General features: G+C 37.2%; 1 protein-coding gene across 2 annotated transcripts; it reads left to right on the top strand.

The window, feature by feature from the left end:
- Positions 1-299: 299 nt before the first annotated feature.
- LOC127877361 (paramyosin-like) lies at positions 300-25,458 on the top strand. 2 transcript variants are annotated; one of them, XM_052423112.1, is made up of 18 exons: positions 300-564; positions 4,656-4,712; positions 7,925-8,011; positions 10,892-11,058; positions 11,565-11,643; positions 12,006-12,082; positions 12,505-12,673; positions 13,014-13,121; positions 13,431-13,519; positions 13,800-13,932; positions 14,252-14,468; positions 15,797-16,037; positions 18,458-18,653; positions 20,697-20,825; positions 21,152-21,523; positions 22,056-22,256; positions 23,247-23,430; positions 24,566-25,458. In XM_052423112.1, exons 1-17 carry the CDS (start codon positions 463-465, stop codon positions 23,427-23,429), a joined length of 2,607 nt encoding a protein of 868 aa, XP_052279072.1. In that variant the 5' UTR covers positions 300-462; the 3' UTR covers position 23,430; positions 24,566-25,458. The 2 variants fall into 2 exon arrangements, with proteins under 2 accessions (XP_052279072.1, XP_052279073.1); XM_052423113.1 differs by lacking the exon at positions 23,247-23,430 and adding an exon at positions 22,994-23,162.
- The last annotated feature ends 261 nt before the right edge of the window (positions 25,459-25,719 follow it).

Here is a 25,719-nt window from a genome sequence, read left to right as displayed (position 1 = left end):
GTAGACAAAACTTCACGGGCAATGCTTAAGCTTCCGCAATTGTCAAAATTAATAAATGCGACAGAAGGAATTTCGCTTCCTCTCTCAATTTTCCCTTTCCTCTATTTCACCTACAAAATCATAAGGTAAGCGTTGCGAAGCCATGCCAAGATAACGTGCTACGTCAGTGTACCCCAACGTCGATTTTCTGGAAGCAAGAGTGTGTATCTGATTTCACTCCCCTCGCAGAAATTCAGGTAAATATCTTTAAATAGCGCCACCTGGATGCCGACTCTGCTATATAACTTAATGTACACCGGTATTTAAGGAACTGTATTTCGGGAAGTCAAGAGTAAGTCCATTGTCTGAGACGCAACGCTAGGCGCAGTGAACATTGTTAACCTGCAGTGGAGGGACGTTAGTTTTCGTTACCTTGTAATTTAGTTATTTTTCTTGAGTTTAAACCTCATAACCACCGAAGCCATGGATAGCTGGGACGATACTTCAAGCCACAAAGTGACCCGTATCTCCAGGACATACAATGTGTACAGGGGTTCATCACCGTCCACTCAAAACAGAATCGAGGTAAAACACGTGTTCATGTCGTTGGTTTCGCTGTTTTTAACGTAGCTTATGTTCGAAATTGTGTGTGTGTTTTTTTTTCAAAATAGGCTCAAGTAAATAGAATGTTTGGTTATATGTATTAACAGCCTGTCAGTTTGCTACACGTCGTATCTTATTTGCAATCAATGCCTTTACAGAAAATCCGATATACATACTTCTAAGAACCATGTATTTCATTCCAATAAACTATTATTTGCATGAAGTTACCAAAATATGTAACTGTTTAATATAAGAAAAACTAACATAATCATTTTGTTTCATTGTTCAAAACAAATGATGTAAGGTTTTTACAACATATTTTGAAGACAATAAGATACAAGCTCGAAGGCCTTGTAAATCATTAAGTTAAAGCAGCAGTTAACATGTATGCGCTTCAAAATTTACGTTTAACTGTATCATTGTAAATGTAATAAGGCATTACAATTGTTTACTGATTGCTATGTGTGGTGTGTTTACAATGGATTGTATTTGTGCTTAATAGGTTTTGCTTTCAGCTATCATGGATGCAAGATCCAAATCGCTTATTCTGCTTTCACAGTGTTCGTGCTCGTGTGTGCTTGTGTCATTTGTACAACGACAAAAAGCGGGTTGATGTTAATGGATTTAATAAACAATTGTTTATCATGAGTTCAAAGGAGATACACATTATTTAAAAATGTACTGTGTTTAACGGGATACCTAAACAACTATGGATATAACATACAGGAAAGGTAAAATGTATGACGAACGTAAAATATACTTTTGGTATAGGATCGATTCTCTATAGTTTCACTGAAGTATAGACTCAAAGTCAATTATATTAACCAAGTGTCTACATACACAACATATTGAGAAGAAAAAAGTTGAAACTGAGATTATCGAATGATTGTATTCAGTACGCTATTGATGAGCTAAGATGTTTTTCTCCACACGACTGGTGCATAAATGTTTACATTATGGATATCCTACGATCAAATGGTTCGTTAGGGTTTATCACGGTAAAGATACTATCAAAAACATTCCAAATTCCTCAGTGTTTACCTATGGCGGATTGGTTTCACAACAATCGCGCACCTGCTACCCGGAAATGACTGTAACCATGACAACATTAGAGGTGCCACCCGGTGACTTCCCTGTATGGGGAAGGAACTTAAGATTGTTCGCAGCATATTTATTTCTGTGTTCTTTCTATAGAAGTGACAACATTAATAAATACTAAATATGACACATTAAGGCAATTAAATGTGTTAATGCCTAATCATTTTATGCTAACACTGCTCAATTTATAGAAAATGTTTTACAGATATGCATATTTACTATAATCTACCATTGTGTAACACCAAAACCTAAGTTTACAGGCGAAAGAAAGTATACTACGATAACTGTAGAGCAAATTCAAAATGCATTTAATAGAATTGATCCGTTTAACGTCTATTTTGTATTATATTATCCCTTGCGATGACAAGGTGGCAGGTATTAACAAAACAAGTCATACACAGATCGACCACGACGGAAGTGGGACGGGTGTCAAATAAAAGTTTAGAAAAACGAAAGTAGGGCATCACGCGTGCAATTAGTCTGCATGTTTTTAAGTTTTGTTTTTATCAATGAAAGCAGAGTGTTTTCGTTCGTTGGTTAATTGTCTAATTGTTTTCAAAATGTTTTGATAATCGTTCAAGCAGTTGTTTGAACTTAAATCAAAAGTGAAGCATTTGAATTAGTTTTCATAGTGCATTTTCGCGATATCTCCTTATAATGATATGCATTTCTATTTTGTCAAAAGCATACAAGAAAGGCATGTGCATATAATACAGCACGTTAAACCTCTTTTATACAGGTAATAGCTTAAGGCATAGTTCCGCAGTGAACTCTGGTAATTTCCGAGCATCCGCCATCTTGTGACGTATGCGATTCTATTAATAGCACAAGCTACCTCCTTTTATGGAGAGCGCGCACTCAGGTGTAATGACTGTATTCCTACGCTAAGCATTCCAGGTATTCAGTTTGGTTTGGCTCATCAGCGGTAGCGAGGCGCATGATAAAATGATAACTGACAACAAACATATGCATCAATTACTGCACACATAAGTGAGTTTTAGTACCACTGACAAGCTTTATGCTATCTACGATCCTTGCGATGATTAAGATGACATTGTTCGTGCACTGAAACAAATCGAAATGTCCATCTCAAAATATTTTTTTTTAAACCCTTGACTGCTTAGTCCTAGTTCCTGATCTTATTTCCGTCTTCCTGGTAGACTGCACTAGTTATTGATCTCACAGATAACTGCCTATTATTATTATTACATAATACGTAATTAACGATGGACTCACGTGCCATCTATAAGTCTAGGATATGTAACTAATTAGCAGTTCGTCAGGACATTTCTTCTTCGGATATTGGCGCAGTCTTGGTGTGAGTGTTTGCTGGTTCAGACGTGAACACTTGATTGAATGAATCTTGTTGATCCAATTATTTATGGCCTACATTTCTTCAAGCCACGTATAGTATATCATTGAAAGATATGTCCAACTATAAATAAAAAATAATTATGTTGGGTACTTGTAGATTGCGGCTAAACAGTTAACAATTACTTCTTGTCAAGTAGAACACTATATTGTTAAGTATAAGCTAGACATACTCGAGTCATTTCAATGATAAAATTAAATGAAGATGTGTATTGAAATTATGAGTTACTTGATTTATGAGCTTGACCTCCTTTGAACTCATAACAAACACGTGATCTTCGTTTATGTATGTGCAGCTTAGCATGCTTATTTGTTTCGTCTGCGTGTTCTTGCAGAGGGAGTTCAAATGTGATGTTACGTCACCTGATGTGACTCATCAATTATTGTGTATTGATTTGTACAACACTTTAGACTAGAACAACAACATCCTCTGGCGAAGGAGGCGCCTCCACAACAACAAAACGAATTGTGAAGAAAATAATCACTGTTAACGGAAAACAAGTTGAAAGCTCAGAAAATGTTGAACACGATATTTCAAATTCAACCCGCGTTGTTCAAGCAAAAGATCAGTTTTGGCGGGACGAAGAACACCGCTATCAGGTATATCCTGGTACTTCCCACTCCTGCTGCCATCCACTGCACGAGTTCCCGATTATGCCGTCACATGCCTCATGCTCGAAATACGTTTATAAACGTCTAAAACCTGTCAATAATTGCAGACGTTATAATGGTCTGACGGTTTTTCTAAAGTGTTGTCGCCTTTGCAGTCATCCCTTTTTCCAATTCCAAATTTGACTTAGTCGTTATCCACTTAGGATAATTAAATTGTAAGTGAAAATGTTATCAAATACATCACAACGATTAAAGTTTAAATATATGATAATTGTATGATGATTCATAAAGCCCATTCGTAGGTTATTGTATTTATTATGCGAGTCAAGTCATGTTCGCTTAATGTAATTTCGTGCGGGCAATTTGTATTGTTTATGCCAACGGAAAATATGACATTATCTATACAACACAGTATGAGGACAAAACTTCGTCAAATGTATGTTTGTTTTCCGAAACAGAACCATTTTGATTATACCTGTATGCGTTTTTACTGACCTGAGTATTGTTTATCTCCGTTCTCTTAGCTTTAAAAAATAAACGTTTTGTTATGTTTAAAGAACTGCGAAGCATGTGTACATTTAATTATATTGCATTCTTTACCTATTTAAATTTGTGTTTATGCATGGTTTTATAATATGGCAATAAATAATCACAGTTAGTTATAGGCTGTGTATAGTATTTCATTGCAATTGCATGATTCTGAAAATGTCAGTTAAAGACAGTTTTGTTTTCAACATGTTTAACTACATTTTTCTCTTTACATGAACAAAACTTTGAACTTTGTAATTAAAATTTATTACAATAATTTATTTAATATTACAGCAATATTTAATTTCGCAACAGATTTTTTGATATTGCAAAATGAGTTTGATATTGCAACAAGGTATTCGATATTACAAGAATATCAACAGAGTTATTGATATGACAGACAGACATCGATTTGACGACAACGTTAAAATTGTTGCAATATATTATACTGCTTCTGGTTTCAGGCTCGATGCCGCGAGCTGGAAGATGCCCTGGATTCTGAGAGGGACATGCGCCTCAGGGTAGGTGCTTTTACGTCATTAACATTGCCTAAACAACGTCCTCCAGTGACTATGTGTTATAACACTCGGCTCTACGTCATATTGATACTAAGCATTGCTGTAATACCCAGTGCATCTTCAGAGTGACGACAACCCCGTCTTGTGATGTTTTTAATGATCTTGGTCACTATTTATTATTTATCAAACTAAATGTTTATTTATTGATACAAATACATTTAACCTTTTAATGTATTGATGAACATGTTCTGAAAACATATGGCAAGCAATAACTTAAGATAAGCATTACACATAAATTATTTATAAGATTTTCATATTCAATCAATGGCTGAATATGCTGGCCTACACTTTAAGTATAAGACTCCAGCGGCTATGCATGGATATCTTTGAGACAAACATAAAATATATTCTTCATGTTGTGGTAGATGTTTTCTATTTTCGTTAAAATGACTCAGTGTCTTGATAATTTCATTACCGTGTGACTAATTACATTAGCATATTCACGAAAACATGACCACTTACTCATGCGTTTTAGATTACCGGTAAGTGTCAGACAGTTTTAAGTAATCGCGACTTACCGGTAAAAATCATCACGTATCTTAAGTTAGTACACTCATTGTCCAAATACTTGTATATCTTTAACAAGAAATATTTGTATGACAGGCGTCTATTGATTTAGTCGCACCTTCGGTCTTAGAAAATATGCAGCAAAGTAAACTTAATTTCTCCTTCCCCAGACATGAGCGCTTGTAAAATCGATCAAGGTGTTTTATGAATTTACAAAAACACATTCTGTCTTATCTGCCGATCATCATCAGGCATTTGAGTATTAAATGCTAGAAGAGAAAACAAATCTGTCCCCCCCCCCCCCCTTCCCATTCGCCATGGCTGTAGTCAGCTGTTAGTTTCGAATTCTGCTTCAAGGTAGTAGTCGCTGCCAAGGAATTTCCCAGAATATGTCAGTGCGTCACTCTCATCGTCCATGTAAATATTTGTTTTCGTTTCCAGCATGATTCCTTCTCAAGTGACGCTCTTTTTGCAAAATCAGCGGGATTTTAGTTACTTCAGATGCGAAATAACTGGCAATAATATTCGTCAATGAACCGAAGTTTATTTGCATTGTCAATTTAGGGGAAAACAAAGCAATCAAGTTATTTGTGCCGTAGTTGTTATATCTGGTGTTGGTAGAAAATTTGCAGTTATGGGTGTTCGACTTAGTGTGAGCCTAGTTTGTTGCCCAAGGTTGTTTATTTATTGAGAATACTTTATGATTACCTGTTAAATAACATAAATATAATTTTATTGAGGAATTTCTAGGATGAGTTTGTACCATTCTATGCAATATCTATGAGAAACAAAGATGAGTGTTTATATTATACTTACACGTTTCAATAAAAATATCATGTTAACACATATTGTTAAGTGTTGGGGCACTACGGAATTAATAGTATTAATTATAGCGTCGATTATTAACTCAAACATTGAGATTTTCTTTATATAAACTGTGTATAGAACATAGAGTCTTCACAATCATATTACCAACTGAACAAATTGACTTAAAACATATTTAAACAGAATGAATATTTGTAAGTTCGATAAAGGCGTAAACTACAGAAAAGTTTGATTTCTGGAATGTTCGTGCCCTCTGCGAGAGATATGATAACAAACAAGATCCTCACGCGAGTGAAATTGATACTAGGGCTCAACATACGTTATTAGATGGTTTTTCCATCGGCCAATCAGACACCTATCATCTTTTTTTGCCAGTTCTCGCACAACACACAGCGGAGAGCTCGAGAAAGGCGTTGTAACGCGTTCGACGTTTTGAATATAAGGAATTAAAACACTCATCATGTTAAGAAAATTATGCAATAACATATGCAAACAGAGGTTAAACAACAAACCAAGGGAACAATTTTGCAAATAATACACGCCTACCTAAGTTTAGGATGACCAGACATCGTATATTCATTTTTAAACACTTTATTTGGGAAAATTCAATCACGCCATATAATTGACTTTATACCATTGCTAAAACCAGCAGTGCGACTTGCAAGATGGCGACATCGACCATGACACTGTGAATTTGAAGTACCTCGTTAAACAGTCTTTAACCTTCACCTGTGTAATTACCCGTTATTATACATTACACGCTTATTGTAGAGAACGCTAATAGAAAGTGGTTGTAAAATGACGTAAAAATACCAATGAACTAATAACCTGCCAATTCTCATTAATTTTCCTCCCACATCTACCCGACAGATAAGATCGACTCGCTTCATTTATGTGCTTCTTCAGCTGAAATTCGGGAATCGTTTGTAGGTTGTACATGTCTGCTTCTTTCAATTATACTCAAACATGCGTAGCAACCGTTGCCATGTTTAAGACTTACAGAAGAAAAAAATATCGCTATGCGCATTTTTTTCTCAGGTAGATAGGAGAGTAATTCCATTGTACATTAGGACATTCTAAGTAGCTTAGGGATCATAAGAAGTGCCAACAGCTTTCTGATTTATATTGTTAACTTAACAATCTTCCGTCTTTTGCGGGATAAGCGAATCAAGATAAAAAAAAACGCTGCTGAGGAAATTAGCTGTTGGTTATACCTTTGAAACACCTGGCCTGAATAGTGAATAATGAAAACGCACAAACATATTCCCTTTCATTTTTTAATTAGAACATACCCGAAAGCTTCATAAAATGAATTTCAAATCGATATTGTTTATCAGACAATACACATTAAACGGTATTATGGTCAAGGCCGTTTCGTAGATTTGTATTTCTATGACCGTTAGGTTGCTTAGTCCCAACACTTTATACTTATTGGAATCTTCGTAACAACGTTTCTTTCTTCAATGGCCGTTATATTTTTCAGAATTATTATGTAGCTTGTTTTAACAATATGTACAGTTTGCATGTACATCATTCCATGATATTAGAATCGATATTATAATAGTCGTTATAAACATGCAAAACATTGCCAATAATTTAGAGCCATGACATTATACGCAATGAAAAAAAAAACATAAATAAATAAGCGGTTGAATGTTCTGATAATTACTACATTTCTTTTTTTTGCACTATTCAGAGAAATGATTAATATTCTTATGTTAACCAAACATTGTTCACTAACAATGAAAACATCACCAACATCGGTCATACAATATATTTAAGAAGATTCTGATTAATCGATTAACTTTTTATTCTTCTTTCAGTTTGAGAAACAGTGCGCGGAGTACTCTTTCCAAATCGAGCAGCTCTCAGACAGACTCGAGGAGTCCACCGGTTCATCCAGCGTCCACGTAAGTACCCGGGCAATGTGCAACAGACTCGTTCAGAAAAGTGATTGCGCGTGCAGCAACGTTCATGTAGCCATTTATGCCTAGCGTCTAGAAAAAAGGCCTTGGCAAAAAGCGTAGACCCAGATGAGACGCAGCATGATGCGGCGTCTCATCAGGGTCTGCGCTGTTTGCTTTTGAAAGCAGTATTTATTTATTTATTTATTTATTTATTGATTGATTTATTATAGTCTCATCAATGTACACAGTTTATAATCACATACATAACACAGTTTAAAATACAGTAAATTGCCAATCTGAAAAGATTTACAAGAGACTTTTAATGTTGACATGACAAACTTAAAAAAACATCATAAGATAATCATGATCCATACACTATACTTTATGTACACTTAATACAAATAAGATCTAAAGGATATTTTGTTAATCGGGTAATTAAAATCTGCTTTATGAAGGGATGTTAAAACACATTCTTAAAATGGGTATAAATTAATGGACAGTGTTTGATCAGATTTTAACACAATTTGATTAACAAGGGAACTTAAAGATGGAGCTAAAACAATTTGACCAGTAAAACAATTGTAATATATGTACTAAAACATGAATCTAGGAATTTAAAAACTAAAATATGTCGAACATCAAATTTGTTAGGTTTTCAAGTGTTAAAACAATTTTCAAATATGCAATAAACATGTATCTAGGATTTTAAAACTAAAAAATGTCTAACATCAAATTTGTTGGTTTTCAAGTATTTACACTATAATACATTTATTACACTACAAATTGTTATTGTACAATACCAGTTTTCTTTTGTTCAGTATGTTGAAGCAGGTTTTGGCACTATAAAAAGCTATGTCTGAATTAGATAGTATTATATCAATTTAATCCCATACAAGGAAAGTATGCACGTGTATTTTGCTGACAGATAACGTATGTGTTCAAGGCTCATTCCGCCTTATGGTGCGCGTGCTATCACGTGCACTATAGCACCGTTATACCCTGCACATATTCCAAATCCATTTTTAACATCTGCCATTAACGGATATACTGTCCCTTTTAAGCTAAGTGGCTTAAACATAATGAGATGTGAATACTGCAGCACGTGAACTTAATCGTGAGTTAGATCATTCTCAAGATGCACTTGATAATGATATAATGGGAGATTATCTGATAAGGTTATCAGATATCGGTTTATTATGAAAAATTAGCCTAACCGAATATGCTGTGCTACAACATGAAAGCAAAAGATCGATGGCAATCGGCTCGCATCTTATAACTTTACCGAATGGAAAGTGTTCAGTCATATATATTGGAAGCGATTTACATTTGAAAATGAATAATGTATTTTACCTGCCATCAACAAAAAGTAGGACTAGACTGAATGGAAACATTGTGTAAATGAACAATTTATTAATGTTTATCGTGAACACTTTTCAACAACCCTTCGTTTCGCACCAAAACACACCTCATGCCATCACGGATACAACGTCAAGTTTTACAGCGTCTGTTTAAACGCAAATCGTTGCAATCTCGTCCGCCTGGAATTTAAATTCCTCCGACGAACGCTGATACCATAAACACGAGATTCCCAGACCGAAACTGATAAGCACGAACTCCTTGTGTTCAAACCCGTATCATGAAGGAATTCTTCAAACTGATGGACCATGCCTTTATCGAGTTTATATGTTAATTCATATTCATGTTTTAAAGATTTACGTCAAATATACATGAAACAAAATACTAGTATGCTGCAAACAAACTGCGATTTTTTTTCCATGACTGAATATTGTTAGATAGTACAAATTAAATTAAGAGTATCACGTTTACAGATTTTTCTAAACGTTTAAACGAAATGAAATAAACGAAACGTTACCGTTTAAACGGTCACCCTATGTCCGTTTAAAAAGCATCAGTACCATCGCATTTCCTAACTGAATATAGTTATTTCCGGAAGTAATATTCAGTGCATATCCCATTCGCGCAATGACGTCATATTAAAACCATACAATATTATAATACAGACCATCCGTATCACCACATGTGTATTCGTCATTTTATAAAAATAACTTAAAAAACGTCGAAAATAATGTAATATCGATGAAAAATACTGTTTCCGAAAACGACACGTATTTTGCACATGGAATGTGCATATCGGTTGACCGCAGAAAATAACTAGCAAAAACGTAATCAATATATAATTTGGTTAAATTATTGCTTTTAAACATGCTACCGCTGTGTTTTACTTCGCTAATCAATCCATTAAAATATTTCAAGATGGCGGCATATGCACTGTTTCGTTGCCAAGTTGTAAGATTTTCGGAAAGTAGGGAAGATTTTCCGTTAGTTTCCGTTCATGGCTGTGCCATCCGCTAACCAATCAGAAATACATTAGTGCCGAGTTCGGTAGCCCAGATTTACCGCAAGTACTCGGATTTCGCAGTTCTTCATCGATATACTTCGTACGGCTAGTCGGCTACGTTATTTGCAACCCAATATTTATTATATTGATATTGACTGTCGTTTAAACGTTTACTGTTTTAGTAAACGTTTTTCAGCAAACACGAAACGCGACCGTTTAAACGTTTAAACGCGACACCCTTAAGTACAATACGTTTCGACTATATAAAACATGTCTACTGGTCCTTCAAAATCAAAACAAACAAATATGTTCACATAATGCTAAAACAGTGTTGCATAAAATTAAATTTAGTCCAAAGTCCAATGGTGAATCCACGTTTAAGTGAACTGAATACGTATATAAATTAGCTGATTTTTGTCTAATGAACAATAATCTTATTTATATAATTAGCCACAATGTCGTCCAGTTACCTCCCTTGCATCATACAATCATCAGCCGCTCACGATTATTTCCCTTGATGACAGGCTGACCTGATACGCAAAAAGGACGCTGAAGTCAACAAACTGCGCAAGGACATCGAACTCTTGACCATCCAGTACGAGGGACAGGAGGCCAGCATGCGCAAGAAGCACCAAGAGGCCCTCAACGACCTCTCCGACCAGGTCGACTATCTCTCCAAGAACAAGAACAGGTAACTTCGACGAGCTTTATCCGAAACCTAAAAAGAAACAATAATAGTTGTCTCCCTTGCTTATCATTCAATGTGTCAAAGAGAGGCAACTGTGGAATGTTTTTTTGGTATGGTAATATACAGATATGTGAAGTATATATCCGACAACAAGAGCAAGTAACTGCAAAGAGCTTTATCCGAAATTTAATCATGATAGTTTCCTCACCTGTTTATTTTTACTATGCCTCAAATGACAGTGACTTGTAACAGAGGAAAATTTAATTTAAAATGACAGGTATTTGTTTAAGATTAATTACATGGAACGCTTGAATTAATACATAGTCATTATTATATGAACATCCTTTTCTTGTTGCATGAGCGAATTTGATATGAATGTGAATAAATAAATGAGAACTACTAATAAGATAAAAAGTTAGGACCAGTTTAAAATATATGCGTTGTATATATTTTATGCAAAAGGAGATAATAGTGTATCCACTCATGTTCCTTATGTGTTCATAACACAGGGTAGAGAAAGAGAAGAGCCAAATCCTTATTGAAATCGACAACTTGCAAGGTATTAACGAGGCCCTCGGTAAAGGAAAGGTAAGCCAAGCTTTATCATTTACTTTCGTTCTATTCGTACCAGAACGTATGTTCTATGTATGCTTTTTTGGAAACCGCCATTTTGTTTTCTAAATAACACTGTTATACGACCAAGAATATATTTTCTTTTTTTGTTTTCAGAATTTTACTTTTCGAGAGGTTTATAACAGTTATCATTGTATGAACGTTAAATTTCCTTGCAATTGGTTCATGCGTTGTATAATTTTAAAAGAGAGCTCCACTTCTCTACTAAAGCTGTCTACTGATTTTATCACTTTGTCATTGACAATGCCTGATGCCCACACTTGATTATATAGATGTACCCATCAGTAATATGAACGCTCCTGTTTATTGCTTTCCAGGCCTCTGCGGACGCTAGGGTTGAAGCCCTCGAGGCCTCCCTGGCCCGCCTTAAGGCCCAGGTTGATGATCTCACCAGGTAGGTTAACCATACGATTTCAATCTTTTTAGAAGCCATATAAAGTCGTATTTGCATTTGCATTCACGTATCTGACACAGGTAGACCGTTGTAAATGATGGAAAAATATTGCGAATTTCTTATATTTCCCTTCCATTGAAAATATATAATCATATATATTTTTCACTATTTATTCCACATAAAAGTATGTATGTAAAGAAATAATGAGTATTACACACTCGACTTCTAGCACTCATACATATCACATAACTACATTAAATAAATAAATAAATAATAATAATAGCCGTCATTTAAATCACCAGAGCTATAACTGCCTTGTTCATCGAATCGAAAACACACGTTATAACATCAGCGTCACAATCTTAGCCTTTTTAATAGAAGTCTGCCTACAATTATTATACTTTCTCCCCGTATTCTCGCAGGCAATTGAACGACTCCAACGGCGCCAAGGCGCGTCTGACGAAGGAGAACTTTGACCTCCAGCATGCCAACCAGGAGTTGGACAGCGCCAACGCCGCCTTGGCCAAGGCACGCCAGCAGCTCCAGGCCAACCTTGATGACCTCAAGAGGCAGCTGGACGACGAGTCTAGGGTACGTAAGTCGCTGTCACTGACAAAATATATCGGATACTATATATGATCCCTACACTGTATACTGTATAGATCTGATACCCTATTGATGATAAAGATACGTATTAAATCGCAAGATGATTTAATTAAATGACCATTTAAATGTGTCTACGGCATAAGTTATCATCGTTATTGATTTAAGGTACGTTTTAAACTTTCTGATACCAAAATATATAACAAATGACCATAAGATTTGAGATGTGTTTGTTTATTGACTGTCAACTGTTTCACCGTCTTCCATTACCATGTTTCACGCCTCCCCGTCCCGTGTCATAACCATGTCATACGCCTCCTCTTTGCAGCAAAGACAGAACCTCCAAGTGCAGCTGGCTGCTCTCCAGGCCGACTATGACAACCTGAACGCCCGCTACGAAGAGGAATCTGAGAACGCCTCCTTGTACAGGCAGCAGGTATGCCCCCTTAGCAAAGAATGCTCCTTTCCTAATCCATTAAAAACTATCTGCATGAATATATGATATGTATTTTACTATACTATGATGATTTTGATAGTCGGTATATTAATGGCATTCTGCTATTGTTAACAGACTAAAACCAACATAAGACGAATAAGAGAATTACTACATATAAACTTCATTTAAAAAAAGGATTGTGTTTGCTTACAATTCAAATTATTTAAAAAAATAGATGAACGTGTTACTATTGATTGCGAACGCCTGTGTAACGTTACTGACCTCATGAGTGTTTGATGGCGTTCACAGTACGTCAAGCTCCAGGCCGAGTTCACCTCTGTCAAGACTAAGCTGGAGAAGGACCTCATTTCCAAGACCGAGGAGTACGAGGAACTCAGGTAACTTCCGGTGCTACGTTGTGATCCCGTCCATATTTATAGATCTAATTTTATTGTGCCCTTTCATATGAAAAAGGATTATTATGAATAGTTATTACTTTCTTGAGTATATTTAAACAACAACATTGAGATTGTAAAAACCCACTACTAGGATCGTTGGAAAAATACAGAAAGTGATATTTTCAAAGTGGACACACACTTGTGAACAGTAACCAGTGCATGTATGTACTAGTGGTGTATACGCTTTTAAAGCTCGTGTGATGCCGCTTTTCTCTGTCAGGCGCAAGTTGAGCGTGCGTATCCAGGAACTGGAGGACCTTCTGGAACAGCAGCGCCAGCGTGCTGCCAACCTCGAGAAGGCCAAGAACCGTCTGACTGTCGAACTGCGAGAGGTCACAATCGAACTCGAGAACGTAAGCAGCATGTTGTTGTATGTGTTAAGTCTGCAACCAGCTGACCAAAGAAATGTGTAGTAGATTAAATGACCCGATGGGAAATGACTGAAATGCGGATAAAACGGAGAATAAGAACAGACAAAAAACAATACGAAGCTGTCCCACAACCTCAAAAATTTAATTACATAGCTTTTTTGAAATTCACTTTATTGTTTAACTTTTATTACTGCAACGTTTCATTTACGGGTCAAATCTTTTTGTTTACAATCGTGCATTACGAAATACAATGAGATTATTCACACACTTATCGTACCTTCTTCGTGTCTCCCCTCTGCAGACCCAGATCATCGTGCAAGACCTGACAAAGAGGAACAGACAGTTGGAGAACGACAACGCCGCCCTTCAGAAGCAGGTGGCCGACCTGACCGCCGAGAACCAGGCCCTGCGCGCCGAAAAGGCCGCGCTGGAGCAGGAAGTGTACCGCCTCAAGGTCGCCAACGCCGAGCTGGCTGAGAAGAACAATAACCTTGAACGAGAAAACGGCCACCTTTCGGGTAGGATGGCGCTTTTTTGCGTTTTGTAATGATCGTCTGCGGTTTAGGAATTTCTATCACTAATTTAAAGCAACGTGTCTGATGCTATCCTTTTGGTGAGGACATTGTCCTATTTCACTATTCTATGTAACGAGCAAGATAGTCGTAAGCTAATACAGCAATTTCGCGTTTAATTTTCATACGAAACTGCGAGTACATTTTAAGTTATGAATCACTCCTTTTGTATAATGATATTGAACGATTTTCCAACGTCATGTACGTTGTCATGGTTGATTTGCATATTTAAACTTTTTCTTGCTGATTTCAATTTCACACGTAAAATGGCTTGTTTAGACGCTTAGAACTCGGTTTATATCATGACACGATAACACAAATATGATGAAGTATCATTATTGATTCAAACTGAACGTTCATGAAAGAATCATTAAACGAATGGTATTCAGAGATAACGTAACAATCTGCGGCTCATTTCATTGGAGCTGTTGTTATTATGAGAATAATAAAAACTGGTGTCAAAATGCTTGGCCACCCTTTTGCTGGAGTTTCCTTTTGAGCTCCTTTACTTTATCTCAGTTTTGATGGTTTGGGACTGTTTTATTGTATCCTGATGATACATTTATCGGTCAAGATAGGAAGGGATGAAACGCATTCCAATTTCCAGTTAATCTTTGTACCATTATTTTTTCAATATCTATGTTGGATCTATGTCAAGTGATAATTACAAAAATATTTTTTATGTTGATCAATAAAATTTACATGATTTTGCATTCCAGACCCGTATGTAACTTAATTTGTGTCTGATTTTAACACGAAAATTCATAAGGCTAAAGTGAAAACTATGCAAATTAATTCGGATGGTCATAAGCTCGATCACAAGCTATGACACAATAAAAGCACAATTAGATATCTGCACACAAAAGCTTTGAGCACCGTGCACAAGCACACAATATACCATTTCATGTTCTTCTTCTTACACTATTAAACCTAAATCATACCATCCTCAATCCCATAGCTTTAATTTTCATTTAAGCCCTAAACCCTTATACATTTTATATTAATCACTTGCCTTTTCGAACCTATCGATTAAACGCACAAACGATCCCAATTCCCGCTTCAAACTTGAAACACCAACGATAAACCTGTCATCACCTCTGGTATCAAGTTAAAACTTTCAAGATGTTATTGATTCTTATATTGGCTTTAACCTTAAGGCGTAAAATATTACGCAATTAAGTTTCCAACCATATCAAATAGATGTCCAAATTTTTATGTTCATTCCAAAATTTAAAAAACCCACATCAGTAATCTCCACCACAAATCGTTTCAAGGTCAACTCCGTGACGCCAACAACGCTCTGAAGGACGCCAACCGTCGCATCAATGATCTTACCGCCGCGAACGCCGCCCTCACCGCTGAGCGCGACAACCTGGCGGCGGCCCTCCGCGACACCGAGGACGCCCTAAAGGACGCCGAGAACAAGCTTGCCAACGCCAACGCAGCCCTGCAGGCCCTGCGCGCCGAGATGGAACACCGTCTGCGCGAGAAGGACGAGGAGATCGAGGCTGTCAGGTAACGACACACAAAAATTTACTGAAGTTTAAGTTTTTAGTTAAGCCCCATCCTACTCAGATTAGATGTAGTTTAAGTTTGTTGTAATCTCATTACAAATCAGATAAACTGTAGTTTAAGTTTAAATTTCGCCCTTGACCGCTCATAGTTACTGTAGATTTAGTTTGTAGATAGCTTTTTGCCACTCAGATTAATTGTAGTCCTAGTTTGTAGTTAACAATTGATCACCCAGATTCGCATTTTGACCTGTTTTAGTCCGTTAGAAAATCGAATTAAAGACCTTAATAGATTTACGTTTTAAGGCTTCATTAACAAACCTTAGATACTGATGTGCAGCAAACAGCATCAAACCTCAACTGCCATCCTGTGAGTTACTCTCAGGCTTTTCTGTTTTTTTGCTGGTTACATATAGCCATTTTCATTTTGCTTTTGAATGGGAAAGGGTTGCAACTTAATATGTTTGTTTGTTTGGGTGTTTAAACATTTTTCCTTTAATATGGATTTTTGCAGATAAAACATTTCTTTAAATTATTGTAACAGCCTGAAAATTATTTGTATGTATTTATAACTAACGTAAAACAAGAAGAATACAAATGTATAAATGTAAATGAAACATCTGTAGTAATAGGAATGCAGCTATGTGCAAATATCATGCACAAAATCAAACATGTTTAAATATTTTGAGCTCGAAAATATTCGCGTTTTCTTCTTATCGATTGATACAGATCATTTTTTGAGAAGATATATTCTGCGCGATATCGATGTATATACGCCGCTATAAAGCATTGGAATAAAAACCTCAGCTAATGACTTTTTTACAACCAAAATCTAATCTAATTCTCTGGAATTCATATATCCACGAATCCATCTATCTGATATTTGGATAGGTGCCAAGGAAAATAGTTTCTCGTAAAGATATCAAGACTGACAGATTTTTACCTGGGTTAATTATTAATTAAGCAGTCAAAGTACATAATTGTGGTTGTTTGTTTCCTAGTAGCGTTGCTTTTGACACGAAATAAAATTAATGATGTATTCTTTGGCAAGGAAAGTCCGTTAGTGAGCTTTCGATATTATCTAACTTCTGATAAAGTTTGTTATAAATGATATTGCTACATGTTGTTAAATGCTTACAATTTTAAGTATTTTGAGGCTTGAGAGTTCTGCAAATGTTATGCAGTGGTTAAATAAAATGGGTTTAATTTTGTAGCAGAAATACACTAAAAAGGGGATTATATGTAAGAGTGTGCGAAAGCACTTTGTCAGGAAAGTACATTTAATGAGTCGACTTGTAATGTTTTTACTTGTATTGTTTAAATTAATGTTTGTTTCCATTTAAATACATGAAATTATTAAAAAAAAAACAAATTATTTTGACACTTTACCAAGAATAAATATTCACAAATCATCAAAATATGTTATCAACACGCAAGCCAAAAACAGATGCAATGGTTAACTTGATATGTTTGAGCATGCAGTCCGCTTCAAGCCCCCGACAGTGGTACAAAAATAACGCACAAAAGCCCATCCGTTATGCCTAACAAGATACCGATCTCTAACCGTCTGCAGAAGTCTGTAAACCTTAATTCATATAGAACAATAGCATGACTTTAGTAAAAACATTTTAAATTGCGGAATATATCGTGTATTCGTAACACATTTGTACACAAGAACGTCTATGTTTCTTTTGTTTATACAAAGGATGGCTTTATTCACAAGGTAAGCTCTATTCTTATCGCCGCGCAATTTTGAAGAAATCTCGACGGTAATATTGACTCAATGAGCCTGTTAATTCATGGAAATACTTTACGGTAAGATAGGAAACAGTGGGTGTTTGCGTTTGGCGGAAGGTCAGGTTGTTAGTAGTACATATTTTTGGACTCCATTGAGTGTTTGATTTGCTTTCGAAACGCGCAGTTCGTAGAATTAAATCTTAACAAATGGCAGCTAGATTGTTAAATTCGGGGGATGTAGTGAAAGTGCATATTGGGAATTATTCGTTGACAATGACGTAAGGAATAGCGATTGAATTTGTTCATAAAAATAAATTATTTACAATTATTATAATCGTATGTCGATTGATAAATATTGAATACATCAAAAGTGTTACCCAATGTGTACACTTTTTACCTTTGTTTATGGACAGAGCGGCCCATTTTCACTTTCAATTTCTATCAAACACTCGAAAGGCGAACCCGTGAATGTCGAAACAGGAAGTGACCGGAAGTAGAATACCCTATCTCATACATCATTATATGGCTTTAGTAACAGGAAGGTCGGCCATTTTCTTTGGCAGCCATATATAGCCTGCATTTTCTCTTAGCTCGTTTAAAGTGAAACCATTAACGCCGAGACGGAAACGTAAAGTAAAAATCGTAAGAGACGTAAAATAACCCCAATCTGTGTTACTATGGTTACAGGAAGAGCGGCCAGCGCGCCATCGAGGAGCTCCAGAGGACGCTGATAGAGGTTGAGACCCGCTACAAGTCCGAGATCTCGCGCCTCAAGAAGAAGTACGAGACCGACATCCGGGAACTTGAGGCGGCCCTTGACAACGCCAACCGCGCCAACGCTGAGTACCTTAAGCAGATCAAGTCCCTCCAGGCCAGAAACAAGGTAGGCGAGACGTTGGGCCTTTTAATTGAGTCGTGTTCTGAGAAAACTGGGCTTAATGCATGTGCGTAAAGTGTCATCCCAGATAAGCATGTGCAGTCCGCACTGGCTAATCAGGGACGACACTTTCCACTTTTATGGTATTTTTAATTTCAATGAAGTCCCTCCTTACCAAAATTCAAGTTTAGGCGGAAAGTGTCGTCCCTGATTAGCCTGTGTGGATTGCACAGGCTAATCTGGGATGACACTTTACGCACATTCATTATGCCCAGTTTTCTCAGATCACGACTTAATTATGCATTTGAGTTATTGAATTGTAATTGACACACGCGGATTTCCGCTGGAATTGAGGTTTAATTTTGGGTTAAGATTGCAGTTCTTATTGGGGTTTCTGTTGTTTTTTTTTGCGTCAACATTGATCACTTGTATTTAATTTTTGCAAAATCAAATTGCCAAGGGGTAACCAGGATTGAGCCTATATTTTTTTTTAAGTCAGATGATGCTTTCAGCACATTTTTTTATTTACACCGATGACTTTTTTTTAATGGCGTTATACTTAATTGACATTATGTTTTGACATAATTTTTAGATATGGCATGCATGTAGACTCATTTAAATAAAGACAGGCATGGGATGGCCGTTGATAGGGCTGTGACCCATGTTAAAGTCAGGCATGGGATGGCCGTTGATAGGGCTGTGACCCATGTTAAAGACAGGCATGGGATGGCCGTTGATAGGGCTGTGACCCATGTTAAAGACAGGCATGGGATGGCCGTTGATAGGGCTGTGACCCATGTTAAAGACAGGCATGGGATGGCCGTTGATAGGGCTGTGACCCATGTTAAAGACAGGCATGGAATGGCCGTTGATAGGGCTTTGACCCATGTTAAAGACAGGCATGGGATGGCCGTTGATAGGGCTGTGACCCATGTTAAAGACAGGCACGGGATGGCCGTTGATAGGGCTGTGACCCATGTTAAAGACAGGCATGGGATGGCCGTTGATAGGGCTGTGACCCATGTTAAAGACAGGCATGGGATGGCCGTTGATAGGGCTGTGACCCATGTTAAAGACAGGCATGGGATGGCCGTTGATAGGGCTGTGACCCATGTTAAAGACAGGCATGGGATGGCCGTTGATAGGGCTGTGACCCATGTTAAAGACAGGCATGGGATGGCCGTTGATAAGGCTGTGACCCATGTTAAAGACAGGCATGGGATGGCCGTTGATAGGGCTGTGACCCATGTTAAAGACAGGCATGGGGTGGCCGTTGATAGGGCTGTGACCCATGTTAAAGACAGGCATGGGATGGCCGTTGATAGGGCTGTGACCCATGTTAAAGACAGGCATGGGGTGGCCGTTGATAGGGCTGTGACCCATGTTAAAGACAGGCATGGAATGGCCGTTGATAGGGCTGTGACCCATGTTGTCATAACAACAGTTGACAGTTTATTGTGGCTAAACATTTAGGACTGCATTTAAATGCATTTAGTTTTTACGAAAATGCTCAAAAATTGACTCTAATGCTACGTTATTGTTGACAAAGAAATATCGCATTTTGAAAAATCAAGACAGAACATTACTAGAACATTACTTGAACAGCAGCAGCTGTTCGTATCACGCAAAATCTTTAAGTTGAAGGAGTAATGTATGTTTAATTACCTACATAAAATATTGCATGTCTGATAAGCATTGCCGTCTGTTTTTCTCATTAAATTGCATAAATTTGTCTAAGACATATGGATACAATATTAAAAAGCAAATTTGTGTTAATGATTCTTAGCGCTCGAAACAAGGGTTGTGTTAAAATATATAGTTGGTGTATTCATTAATTTGTTTTCCCAAGATACCACATTAAAGTAGATGAAAGCTTTAATAAACTTTAATTCAAATAGTCATGCTAAGAAAGAGAAGCTTTACATATCAAGGCATTTGAGTATAATTTGAATGTTTGAATTTTTTTATGACGCTGACTCAAGCAATCGGCTAAACCGCATAGCTAATTATTAAATGCATGATTGACACTATAAACCCGCCTATTTTTAGGAACTCGAGGCGGCACTCGAGGACACCAGCCGTCTCCTTGACGACGCTCGCTCTCAGCTGTCCGTCTCCGAGAGGAAACGCATCGCTCTGGCCACCGAGCTTGAGGATGTCCGAACTCTCCTGGAAAGTGTAAGTAGACTGCATCGAAGTTGTTACACGGACTGACTTTAATGTTATTTCGCACTCGACGTTGTCTATGTTCATTATATTTTAAATCAAACGTTAAGCAATTATGCAATAAAAACGTACAGCGTGTACTCGTTCAGGATGAGTACAAATTTCTGAATGCTTAAAATAATGTCTTGTTCAAACTATAAACATGGCTAACCGTTAATTGTTTTAAAAACCTGATTTCGGTGAATTTCTGCTTTGTTAAACTTTCGCCCGTACTATCCATGTTTTGTTAGTCATGTTTTATTTGTGTTCACACGAATGTGCCCTGATTATTACCACAGGCTGAGCGTGCCCGCAAGAACGCCGAGAACGAACTCCAGGACGCCACCGTCCGCGTGTCCGAACTCTCCATTCAGATCACCTCCATCACTAACGACAAGCGCCGCATGGAGGCCGACATCGCCGCAATGCAGGCCGACCTCGACGACGCCCTCAACGGCCGCACCGCCGCCGAGGAGCGCGCCGACCGGCTCCAGGCTGAAGTCAACCGACTTGCCGAGGAGCTCCGACAGGAACAGGACAACTACAAGAACGCCGAGTCACTCCGCAAGCAGCTGGAGATCGAGATCCGCGAAATCACCATCCGTCTGGAGGAAGCCGAGGCGTTTGCCACCCGCGAGGGCAAGAGGATGATTTCCAAGCTTCAGGCCAGGGTAGGCGCTCACGGCTTTTTTCGCCATGTTTAAAGGGCATGATGAATTAATAAGATCGGACTTCTTTTACATGTTTGACAGTTATAAAGTGATAATGTCTAAGAAAAGAGAGAGAATTACGCAGAACGTCATTTCCGTGACTTTATTTCAAATGTTTTACTCCTGATGAAGGTCTTTGACCGAAACGTTAAGTAAATTGATATTGAAAAACAATGAAGTTGTTTCTCTGCTTTCTATAATTATTTTCAGAACATTTGAAGCATTTGATTTGTATACTCTGATGTGAAAAAAATATCTTAATTTATTTTGTTTAATTTAGATGTCCGCATTTAAAATAGAAATGCCCCTTTTTATACTAATTCGCGACATTTTGTATGAACATTTTTTTGCTGTCTTACAGATGACAAACTATGCACTTAATAAGCATATAATATGCACACAAACAGCAAACCCACATGCTTTATAAAATCGGTTCGAACGCACATGTCTACCATAACACGTTTCAATGTCAACACGATGTACAATCTTTCAGATCCGCGACCTCGAGGCCGAGTTCGAAGCCGAGCAGCGCCGCGAGCGCGAGGCCCAGGCTAACGCCCGCAAGTTCGAGCGCCAGTACAAGGAGCTCCTGGCGCTCATGGAGGACGACAAGAGACACCTGGCTGAGCTTACCAGCATTAACGACTCATTGAGCATCAAGATCAAGACCTACAAGCGACAGATCGATGAGGCCGTACGTATAATTAGCCACTTGTTCTTCTTTTTTAACCCATTTATGCCTATTGGACTATCTTATCCTTCTAAATTGGATCAATTTATTTCCAAAACGAGGGATGTCTTGTATATTTATTTCTATATTTAGACTATTTCTTACAGAAATTCCTTTAAACAAACAGCGCAGACCCTGATGTGACGCCGCATCATGCGGCGTCTCATCTGGGTCTACGCTGTTTGCCATTGCCTTTTTACTAGACGCTAGGCATAAATGGGTTAAATACTATTACTAGTCTATTTGTTTTTATTGAAATATGGCTTCAATACTCTGGTCACTAACTGTTATGCCGTTGCCGATTCGTCGAATCTGAAATTCAAAGCCTCGATGCAAAAGATCGCTGACGTCGCAGGCTTTAGATCCAGGTGGTATTATGATTGTTATTACGGGTATATTCAAGTAATTACATGACGTGTTTGTGATATTCACAACCACATGTTTTGGTGACATAGTTATTTCAGCGAAGGTTTAAGTAATACAATGACATTTGTTTCACGCAGCGATTTTATCAAAATCAAATTTTTAAAAGTTATGAATAGTAAGTCGGAAATCACGATGTGTTTCGTTTTGTCATAACTAATGAAGATAATTTAGTAATTGATATACATAGTAATCTCAAGTGTTTGGTACTGACACGGAAAGCACGCCACAAAAATATAATGCCACTTTCTTACGGAACAACTGGTACATTGTCACAGGAGGAAGTTGCCAATATTGCCATGAATAAGTATAGAAAGGCTTGTGCCCTGATCGAAGAGGCCGATGCTCGTGCCGACTTCGCCGAGAAGGGGCTGCAGACTGTGCGCCGGGCGAGGTCTATGTCCGTATCGAAAGAAGTGCGAATTATAAGGAATTGAATTCCCTAGTGTAAGTGCACAGAGTGTGTCAGTGCACGGGGTTTGTATCGGTGTTGTGCTTTTGATGTTTGATGTTGTCTGTTCGCCGTTCCAGGAAGAGGTCGCCACTATTGCCATGAACAAATATAGAAAAGCTGTCGCGCTCATCGAAGAGGCCGATTCGCGCGCAGATATGGCGGAGAAAAGCCTGCAAACTGTGCGGCGCTCTAGGTCTATGTCCGTCTCGAGCTCTGTAAACGTTGTCCGAGTAACGAGAGATAGAAGCGTTGCTCTGTAGTGTAAGTGGTCGCGTCCCCCATTTGTGATCCGTCGATTTCTTGTTATCCACTGACTCTAAGCATGCAGCGGTGTGTGTTCTGTCCGTATGTCTGTCCGCGTCCAATATATATGTGTGTTATAGCGCCTGTTGCAAAACTTCGTAGAAATTACCAATATTGCGATGACTTCCGTTATATGTACATGTAGCTTGTAGTTTTCTCGTTTCCCAGCACCGGTTAAAGTACAATTTCATACTTGCACGAGTCTTTCTTTTCAGGTAGTAAAAACGTGTTTTTTCCATTTAAGTGAATGTTTTGTATAAGGAGTGTGTACCTCTTTCGTATCCTGCTTTGTATGCCTGCTTGGTTCGAGTCGGATGGGTCGATTTTTACGACTTTCATGCATGTTTTCTTATGACATTTTTTTGAATTTCATTTTATATCAAAACAACAAAAATTTAATTGATTTGTGAAACAGCGTAACATTTCAACGTTGAAAAAGTGATCTCTTAGTAGTTTAGTGTACTGGTTGGTTGTAGCTAGCTTTAATACCACCCCCTATATGGAGAGGGGAACGTTTCAACCAAATAATTTTATTTCAAAATATGAATGATTCGTTAATAATGTTTAACCTAAGTATTATCCTCATATGTTTATGTCGCAAGCATCACATATATTGCATATCATATTAGCGGTATGGTTGTCATTGTTTGTTTATTCGTGTAAATACAATACAATTTAAGTATGACATTTTATACACATACTCCACTATCGATCAGAGACATATTTGATTGAACATTTTATAAATAATTGCTGTTACTTATTGGTAAGCCAGATTGTGTGATTTTTGGATCGAATTATATAAATAATAGTACTATTATACTTTAAATTGCAAACAATTAGTATACTTTCACATTTTGAATATCTCTTATTACTGTAGTGTTATATTTGTATGCATAATTGTAGTAAATATATAAATAGATAGGACTAATTTTGAAACAAATGTATTTACTATCTAAACTATTAACATAGCCATTGATTAATAATATGAAAGGCGTTTTAGAATATGAGCGGTATTTATTAAGTGAATTTATATTGGCCATTTAATTAAGCTAAAGTGTAACACTGTTCTTTAATAGTGCTTTTCTCGTTTCAGGTTTTACAGAATTTTCCAAACAGAGATCTTTCGGATCAAAAACTTTTTTTGCGATGTGTGTACATGTTAAATTATGAATGACTGTTCATAATAATTCCCGTAAATTATTGATTCATAGCTGTTGAATGTTGTTAAAAATAAGAACTCCGAATCTGCGCTCCCGGCGATGCGATGGCTCCATTCTTCGGAATGCCTGTCTTTTTCTTACTTGTTCCCGGCTGTCAAGGATATATGTCCCCGGGGAAGACAAAGCCGGGCAGCAAGTAACCGGGTATAAAAATCGACATGACGTCATCCGTCCCATAATGCTTCATCGCTGTTGCCATGCTAAAACTTTCTGATTATAGGGAACATGATTGGAATTGAAAATATGTGTGTTTTTTTTCTAGTTTTTTTTTTAAATGTAGATTTAATTTAAATAGAAATTCGTTTAATTGTCGAATTTCTAATTATAGGCCATGTGCAATATTGAGATATAGATATTTATTTTGTTTGTATTTTTGTGATACCACAACTCGTTTGAACTGATGTTGTATTTATCTTATTTAAAAGTAATTTTACACCAAGAGTACACATGTGTTTGACTGGTATTTATATCGGTTGTACAATCTGGGGTTGTTTCATAGTCTTTGATATCTCTCTCCTGGTCGACATAGCTTTAGCTTTCTTCATCACTCGGTGTCTAGACGGTGCAATGTTTCCTAGTAACGTCTCATTGAATTTGAAAGTTGTTCTTTATATGTTAGTATGTGTTTTCAATTTTCGGTTTCATGGGTAAAACACAGAAAAATAAAAAATATTTCTTTACAAATATTATTTACAAAAAAAAACTCTGTTAAAATATCGTTGATTCTACAGAGACAGAATAAATTTGTATGTTGCTGCTTTAAAAAGCGTTTGTTATTACAGTAGATAAAATTCACATTGATGAAAAATCTTACTCAACAAAACGAGCCCATTTCCATGTGGACAACGAATGCCTTAAGCGTTTATGTTCTCGTTCAATATGCAACGCAGAGTAGCTGCTGTTTTGCAATCAGTGAAAGGTTGAAATCGAACAGATTAAAGACATAAGGGCTATATATTTAACATTTGAGTCGCGTTATGCGAAAATATGTCTTATGCCGTATGTAGACTAGTAAGGAGCTACCCTT

Source organism: Dreissena polymorpha, chromosome 4, assembly GCF_020536995.1.
Source record: "Dreissena polymorpha isolate Duluth1 chromosome 4, UMN_Dpol_1.0, whole genome shotgun sequence".
NCBI classification, from domain to species: domain Eukaryota; kingdom Metazoa; phylum Mollusca; class Bivalvia; order Myida; family Dreissenidae; genus Dreissena; species Dreissena polymorpha.
This window is presented reverse-complemented; position numbering and strand designations above follow the sequence as displayed.